Here is an 8,461-nt window from a genome sequence, read left to right as displayed (position 1 = left end):
TGATTTTATGTGTATGGATGTTTTTCCAGGATGTATGTCTGTGTACCATGTATGTGCAGTGCCCTTATCAGAGAGAAGAAGGTATTAGATCCCCTGGAACTGGAGTTACAGATGGTTGTGAGATGCTGTGTGTGGGCTGGGAATGGAACCAGGTTCTTTGGAAGAACAGCTGTGGGGCTGGAGAGATGGCTCAGAGGTTAAGAGCATTGTCTGCTCTTCCTAGAGGACCTGAGTTCAATTCCCAGCGACTACATGGTGGCTTACAACCATCTGTAATGGGGTCTGGTGCCCTCTTCTGGCCTGCAGGCATATACACAGACAGAATATTGTATACATAATAAATTAAAAAAAAAAAGAAAAAAAAAAAAGAACAGCCGTGCTCTTAACTGAGCCAGCTCTTTAGTCCTTGTGTCCTGGCTTCTGATCCCAGACTGGATACTACAGGTTAGGTAAATGCTACCCCTTCAAGATCTCTTCAGTCACTTGCAACAAACCCACGAAGTTTTTGGTTCTACCACTTGGTTCCCCCTGTGGGTGAGCATCCCACTAATAGAGCCACACACCCAGCGTTGCTATTCTCTGCCTATACCTGAGTTCCAGAGACTCACCCTGTACAAGGTCACAGAAATGTCCACGTTCTCTGGGACCATCCACACCACAGTGCCACGGTATGGGTTCTGGATGCCGGGCTGCCAGCTGTGGGCCTGTAAGAGGCAGTAGGGAATCCTCCTGGGTCTTCACCCTTCCCCATCACCATCAGGCCCTATCCTCTTCCCCCATCCTCCTTTCTCCCAGTGGACACCGATATGACCTGCACCTGATTGCGCTTTCCCAAGAGCTCGCATCTACCTCCCCCTTGGCCCTGCCTCCCTACCTGGACCCCCAGGTGCCAGTCTTTCTCACCTTGGAGCAGACACGTCGGTTCCGCCGAGTCCATACCACTACCAGCTTGTCTGGCTGCCTGGAAGAAAGGGAAGAACTCTTAGCAGGCCCAATCTAGCTTCCCCATCTTCTCTTCCTCCTTTTTCTAGCTCCCTGGGGGTCTCCTCTGGTCCCCTTCCCAAGGAGGAGGGCACAGGCAGCTTCTTATCTAGGGTCACCGGGTGTAGGGTGGGGCTGCTCAGGCAGGGTGGGGCTGGGACTGAAGGGCAAAGGCCTGGACAGTGAAGACTGAGACATTATGGCCCAGCAGGGCCTTTGAAAAAGAGTGACACGGGGGCTGGAGAGATAGCTCAGTGGCTAAGAGCACAGACTGTTCTACCAGAGGACCTGGGTTCAATTCCCAGCACCCACATGGAAGTTTATAACTGTCTGTAACCCCAGTTCCGGGGAACTGACACCTTGGCACCAATACATATAAAATAAAGTTAAAAATAAGAAGAAAAAAGAGAAAAAAAAGAAAAAGTGACAGACAGTAACAGCAGCAGGCACACGTGTGTGCACACACAGAAACACGGGAAGACAAAGATTTGGTTCACAATATTTGTGGAGTTCCTCTGGAGCTCAACTTGTTCTGAGGGCAGAGGAGAGGAGGAGAAAAGGGGCTGAGGCCAGACCCTTGAGGTCAAGGAAGGTGGAAGAAAAGTAAAGACAAGGAGGGAAAAGCCTGGCTTGGTGGTGCAGGTCTTCAATGCCAGTGCCTGAGGCAGATGGAGGCAGGTCTATGAGTTCAAGAGCAGCCTGGTCTAGATAGCAAGTTTCAGGCCAACAAGGGCTACATGTAAGACCCTGTCTCAATAAAAATAATAAATAAATAAATAAATGAATAAGTAGAAGACAGAAAGAGAAGAAAAAAGTGTGTGTGTGTGTGTGAAGAAAATAAACTAGTCACCACTTTGTGGGTGCCATGAAGGAGCCTGCCTGATGTCCTTTGGCTGGGTATCTGAGCAGAGGCAGGAGTGGAAGAAGTGGTTATGTGCTGATCTTCAGAGAAGGAACTCTTCAAATGCAAGGATCTGAGGCTCAGGGAGTGGTAGAGGCAGAGCAAGGGCAAATGAGAGGAGTGAGGCCAGAGAAGCACAAGGTTAGGGACACTAGACAACCCCCACACACTGAGGGGGTCAGGCAGGACTCCTACTTCCTTAAATCCAGACCCACTGATGCTGACAATGGAGTCCCAGGGAAGCCTGAGGAGACATGGGCAGCAAGCATGCGTTGCAGGAAAGGCAGACAGGTGCGAAGGTGGGGACAAGCAGGGAGAGAGAGCTGCGCAGGCCTGGTCCTTGACAACGGACTGACACTTGGCTGGGCCCTGAGAGCTGCGCAGGCCTGGTCCTTGACAACGGACTGACACTTGGCTGGGCCCTGGGGACAGGGCCTTTTTGAGTTAGTCTCTAACCACTGCTCAGGAGGGTGGGGTCGGTCCAGGAGAGAATCAGGGGAAGGCAGCGTGAGAGCCTTCCCCGCTTGTTTCCAGCTCCATGCCTTGATGCTAGGTCTGCCCAGCTCACTGCCTCCCTGGAGGCTGAGGCAGGACAAGCGGCTTGCTCTTAACCTTTGAGGCTTCTGAACACAGAGAAGTAGGCCAGATAATGTCACACAGCTGAGTCTGGAGTCCTCTGACCTAGAAGTAAGCAGCCATTCCCAGCCCCAAACCACAGGCAATGGCCCAGCAAGGCCTTCCCAGAAAAGGGAAACAGCAGGGGTGCCTAGAGAGGGTGTGGCCTGGTTGGTCAGCCTGACTCAGGACTGTAGGCACGCCTTCCTGGGAAGCTATGACCTAGGCAGGGGCAGCTTCCTGTCCTGGGCCCCTGGCTAAGAAGCCCAGCAGGCCTTACCCATTGCTGCTTGTGACTCAATCCACTGACACTGTCTGTACCTTCTGTCTACTCCCCAGAACCATGCCCGGTGTCCCTTTGGCCTCACCCAGAATGCTGGGGCAGGAACCAGAGGCCAGAGTTCAAGTGCCAGCTCTGCTGTGTTACCCCGACGAGCTCCCATTGTCCCTCTGCCTTTACTGCATAAAGGGCCTCCCAGTGGACCCAGCATGTTCAAGGCCAAAGATTACTGGTGGCTGACCTAAGGACCCCAGCCTCTGCTCGTTCCCCTCCCTTCAGACCCCATGGTTCCGGCCTACTCCTGCTCTTCCCCCTTGGGACTCTATATTTAGCCCCAACTGGGCTGCGAGGCCCCCACAGCTGTGCCCTAATCCAGCCGAGGGAAGCTGACACCAGTGTACACATATATTTAGGGTGTGACGCAGGGGCCTGGGCAGCTGCCCCATGGGGGTATGTGAGCCAGACAGCCCTAGGGCCCTTTGACAGCCCAGGACAAGGCCTGTACCCTCTCATGTGTTGGCCCCTCACCTGCCTACCTTTCCCTCCACAGATCCGCCTCTCCTGGACCCACCACCCCTAGGACCTCAGGCCCCTTTAAGCCTCTCCCCGCCTCCCTCTTCATCCCTCCAAGCTCAGTTTCCCCTTTTAAGGACATTGTGGAGACATCCCCAGCCTCTGGGGCCCACTCTGGCTGAAGGGGGAGGGGCAGAAAAGAAGGCCACATCTTCACTCTGAACTGAACTAAGATCCATGAAGTCTGTCCCAGCCTTGGCCACCTGGAGATCTCAAAACTTGTTCCGTTTTCCACTGCCACCCAGTCTAGCTGCTCTTGGCTTGAGGAACAAAGCCTCCTCCCTCAGGCCCGAGCACAGCTGATTTAGATGTGAGCAACGATCCTCCTGCCTGTGAGCCTTGCCCCACACAGGGCACACCTCTCAACTCCTGGAGTCCCCCACTACCCCCTCCCCGGCCCCCGAGCTGCAAGACGCACCTAGGATGGGAACCCCGTTAATCGTTAGACTTGGGGCGAGTTTCTCAGACTCAAAAAGTTCAAGCTAAACCGAGTCCCACATCAGTCTGGGGGCTCCCTCAGGCCTCCCTTCTACTCACCATTTCTTGGTGCACTCCAACACCAGTTCATGGTAACAAGCCACAAACTGGAACTTGGCGGCCCGCTTGCCCACCCGCTGCAGGCGCTTCCACACCGAAGTCATGGCCCTAGGAGCTCTTGCCGCCCACTTCTCAGGCTCGGGGATCCCGCTTGCTCGCCACTGCTGGCCCTGCCAGGGTCCCCATGGTCTCTGGGGCCCCTTTCTGCTATGCCCGTCCTGTCCACCCCGTCCGTATAGAGGTGTCTGAGGTTCGGATCTAGACCGCGCTTATTGGGACGGCCGCTGGGGTCCTCCGGGTGGGCTGGTTGAGTCTGCGGGGCGGTCCCGGCGCGTCGAGCTGGTCGGAGCTCGGAGCTGCAAGAGCGCGGTTTCCTGGAGCCGCAACCCCCGTCCGAAGGCGGGCGGGGCTGCAGCGCGGGGCGGGGCGACCCCGCTTCCGGGACGCGACCGGGCACCGGCACCCGGCTTGGGGGTGGAGGGAACGAGTCCCGACCGCAAAGTCGACTTGGTGGGCGCCCGGGAGCCGGATGGGGTATAGGGGTGAACATGTGCGCTCTAAGAGATGACAACCTCAACTAGGTGCTGTCCTCCCAAGAGCTGCCACAGCCGCCTCCCTTCCTGCCTGCAACCTTTGTGGTCCTGTTTGGTACCCCACTTCTCAAGCTTGTAAAGCAGAGACCTAGGAAGAAGATGGGTCTTGCTCAGAGTCCTCAGCGTCTACTGGGCCAGAGCCAGCGGTTCTTAGCTCTGGGGTAGGAGACCCTTGCTAACACCCACGTCTTAATCAGATAAGAAAAGTTCCAAGTCGGGAGCCAGCTTTGGCGGGATGCACCTAGTGTCACAAAACCAGACTTCTCAGCTGGCACGAGGGAAAAGTCCTCACTTCTCACAAGCAATGAAAGGTTCAAATAGTGGTTTCTAATCAAGAGTGCCACCTTGGACAAAGCACTAACACTCTGTGCCTCGGTTTTGAAGTCTGTTAAATGGGGCCAATTATAGTTCTATCTTTAACGGTCATAGAAGGTTGAAACGTGGGAAAGCATGTAGCACAGGGCTGGGCTGATTTTGCCAGGTCTTATTAAATGCAATCCGTTATCAGGGCTAGAGAAAATACGTCTGTGGGTGTTTTCTCTCCTCCCCTGGGGCGTTAGCTGTGGTGTTGACGCCTAGATTAGACTCCTTATCAGCCGTCCAACTCAATGGTAATGAGCCTCTGCAAGGTGGCTCATACCCAGTTGAGAGAAGTGCCCTAGAGCACCACATCTCTGTGTTCTCTCCCTGCCCAGTGTCTAGCAAACCCACACGGTGGAAAAGACTTGTCTTCCAGAAGTGGCAGCTGGGTGGATCTCCAGCACTCAAGTGACCGTGGTAGGGAGTGGGGAAGAGCTGCCCAGGTGCAATCTTGAGAGTGCGCAGGCGTCTCCTGAGGGCTGGACACCCGGGTTTGTCTCTCCACTCCATTGGTGTGACTCTCTGCTTCCTTGAGGAAGCCCTCTGTGTACTACCCTACAGGTACTTAGTGCCGAGGTCCGGGGGAGGCTGGGCAGTCTGAGGCTGCAACAGAGGTGCCCGAGGCCTCAATTTTTGCCCCCCCCCCCCCCGTGCTGTCTCCCTTCCAGGACTTGTCTACAGACTGAAACCTCACTCCCTCTGGCCTCCACACCTCTCCCTCCTATCACGGCCCCCTCCAACCTATGGGGCACCAACTCTTGGAGCTTTCCCCAATCACTCTGATGGGCCCCCGGGTCAGTCAGCTCTGGCCCACCCATTTCCTGTGCTGCAGCAACTCCGCCCAGCACTGGAGGTGGAAAGTTTCTCTCCTCAAGATGGGCGGCTCCTTCCTTCCTGGAAGGCTCAAAGCAAGGGAAAGGGGGAAGCTGGGTTCCAAAGCCTAGAGCCCGGGGGACGAGACTCGACTGCTGTCAAATGCTGCAGAGCCAGGCTTCGGTAGCCTGGAAAGCTTCCAACCTTGCCCGGAGAGGGACGTTTCATACCCTGAGCCCTCTAAGACTTTCACTAGGGGGTCTTGGGCGCCACCTGCCGGCAGAACTCTGACCACACTTGCTAGAAACCACTTAATTCCCAACCCAGTACCCATCAACCAGGCAATCAGAATACAATGTTGAAAGTACTTATTTATTTTTCCATTCACGAACTGGCCCCTAAACGTAAATATCCAGCATAGAGGCCTTAGCCTTTCTGGCTTGTGGATGGCTGCGGAGATGGGTCCTGGAGCCCTTGTCCCAGGCAGTGAAACCCTAGGGCCACAGATAGGAATGCCCCTGAGCCAGCAGCTGCACGTGGCAGCAAAAGATGAAAGAGATGGAAGCTAGGCAATCATCCCAGTCCTAGCGATGCCAACGCGAGTGCAAGACACTTTGGACCCCATGGTCAGACTAAGGGCTGGCCAAGCTAGGGGTGCACACACGTGGGAGAAGTGGGGAGCCCAGTGCACTGGGCATTGGCTGCAATCTTGACCGCTTTGCCTGATGGGTATATGTCTTGCCCTCCTGAAGTGAAGTGAGGTGGTACCAGTAAAAGAGCAGGCACTGTCAACTAAGGACTTGCTGAAGGGCAAGTTCTGAGCCTTTTGTCTAGGTGCTTAGCTATCCACCCCAGCTTTTCAGAGGCTGATTTGGAAGGCATCCTGCAACCACTGGTCACGGGCATTGTGTGTTTGGGGCACGGTGAGGGGTGGAGGGTCTGGGGGCAGGCTGGCATCAGGAGGCTCGTCATCATCGGACAGGCCGGCATCAGGTGGGTAGGAGCTGTCCGAGTGGAGGGAGGATGACAGGTCCTGGCACAAGCTCAGGTCTTGGCACAGATGCTTGTAGTCCTGGATCGACTCATACAGGCCCCACAGCTGGCACAGCAGCGACATATCCAGCTGCCGCAGCCCCACCTGCGGACAACTGACAGTGGGCTGGAGTTGGGGGTCCAGGCCCCCCACAAGCTCCAAACCAAAGTCCCCACGATGAGCCACAACCCTGTCCAATCTTCCTGCACCTTCTTAGGTGAAAGTTCTGGGGGCAACAGATGGCACTTGCCAACTGTGAAACCTTTAAGCCACTCACTGGCCCTCATTTATACAATGGGGTAACACTGTCCAGCAGGATGAAATCAGGCAAGTTTTAAAAATGCAACAATTGCTACACATTGTTACAATCATAGCTATCCTAAACCACTGTGACCCGACGCATCCTGCTGGGCATGAGAGCCAGGACACCGGTCCCAGACTTATCCCCGACCTCTCCACAAAGCACGTTACCCCTGGCGGGGAGCCCACCTACTCACCATCTCCTTGCGCAGCGCGGCCAGTGCCGAGTCCAAGTTAACTGGGCGACGCACGCCTGCTGCAGAGCCCGAGTTGGCAGCGCCCGCAACGTGACGGGGACCGTCCGGGGCGCGGGCGGCACGGCTCAGCTCATCGTGGATGCGGCTCCGCTGGCTATAGACACGCTCCAGCTCCCTCCACGAGCCCCCACTAGCGTTAAGGAGGCCGCTGAGGCCCCGCGGTAGCGGTGGGAGCCCAGCCAGAGTGCAACCCGCGCCGCCCGGCGCCTCGGCTGAGGGTAGACCGTTCATGGCCGGGCCGGCACGGACCGCGATGCCACTCGGAGTCCTCCAATGTTTCACGCGGGTTGCGGCTCACAGGACTTGCTCCCGGTGGCCCAGCCTCCGGAGGGAGCCCAGCCGCCGCCCGCAGGCCGCGCTTTGTTCCTTCCCAGACTCCTCGGACTCCGCCTATGCTCCACCCCTCTGCATGGGCGGGGCTTCTCTTAACAGGGAGATGGCTGTGGGGCCCAGCAATCCATCAGAGAACCGGGAGGGATGAGACCGAAAGGGTCAGGAAAGCCTTCCGCTGTTCTTTTTGCTGCCTCATTTCTACACAATTTCTTTCCCAAGGGAACGATTCTAAAAGTGTAGGAATGCAGGGGCCGGAGAATGGAGTAAGATTGTGCCTAGCTCTTAAAAGTGCTTCGCTGGCCCCCCCCCCCCAACATTCCAGTGAGCATTAAGATGGAATCATAGAACCAAGATACCCAGAGGAGGAGAGGAAGCACCAAGGGGGCCGAAACTGCACACGGTAGTCGGGTCCAGAAGGTGGAGGGAGGGGTATTGGATCAGGGACAGTACTAGTGGTCCAGCCTTTGTGGAGGCTGAAGTTACTTCATTGGAAAAAGGGGTCACTTGTCCCTCTACCATTTACCCCTTGTCCTGAGTGCAAAAAACTCATTCAGGTAGAAAAGGCCACGACAAGGTGAGTTGCCAAAAGAAAAAGCGTGACTAGAGCTGGGGCTTGCGTGCACACTCAGAACCAAGAAAGAAACAAACCACACAGAGGAACGGCTGCTTTTCTAGAGGGTTTTTCTCAGGGCCACAAGGGGTTGGAGGAGAGGTTTCAGTGCTGCAGCTGCTTCAGGCTGGCTAGGGCCTCAGCACAAGCCCGGATAAGCCCACACAGCTGGATGCTAGTCTCCAAGGACGCACTGGAGCCCAGCTCAGCCGAGGCCCAGGTTAGCTTCTGCAGGAGGGCTGTCTGTGTGGAGGCCACCACATCTGCATTTGGAG

At 55.9% G+C, this 8,461-nt stretch overlaps 2 protein-coding genes across 2 annotated transcripts; both read right to left on the bottom strand.

Moving 5' to 3' along the window:
* Positions 1–557: 557 nt before the first annotated feature.
* LOC126496147 (EH domain-binding protein 1-like protein 1) lies at positions 558–4,287 on the bottom strand. Its single transcript, XM_050133704.1, has 3 exons — positions 3,888–4,287; positions 904–961; positions 558–704 (listed from the first exon to the last, which is right to left on the bottom strand). Exons 1-3 carry the CDS (start codon positions 3,989–3,991, stop codon positions 573–575), a joined length of 294 nt encoding a protein of 97 aa, XP_049989661.1. The 5' UTR covers positions 3,992–4,287; the 3' UTR covers positions 558–572.
* Positions 4,288–6,004: 1,717 nt separating this feature from the next.
* Positions 6,005–8,455, bottom strand: LOC126496148 (leucine repeat adapter protein 25). Its single transcript, XM_050133706.1, has 2 exons — positions 7,184–8,455; positions 6,005–6,791 (listed from the first exon to the last, which is right to left on the bottom strand). Exons 1-2 carry the CDS (start codon positions 7,472–7,474, stop codon positions 6,513–6,515), a joined length of 570 nt encoding a protein of 189 aa, XP_049989663.1. The 5' UTR covers positions 7,475–8,455; the 3' UTR covers positions 6,005–6,512.
* Between the last annotated feature and the right edge of the window lie 6 nt (positions 8,456–8,461).

This window comes from Alexandromys fortis, unplaced genomic scaffold (genome assembly GCF_014885135.2).
Source record: "Alexandromys fortis isolate MF-2015 unplaced genomic scaffold, M_Fortis_MF-2015_v1.1 scaffold_1389, whole genome shotgun sequence".
NCBI classification, from domain to species: Eukaryota; Metazoa; Chordata; class Mammalia; order Rodentia; family Cricetidae; genus Alexandromys; species Alexandromys fortis.
Note: the sequence above shows the minus strand (reverse complement) of the source record. Positions and strands in the feature narration are given on the sequence as shown.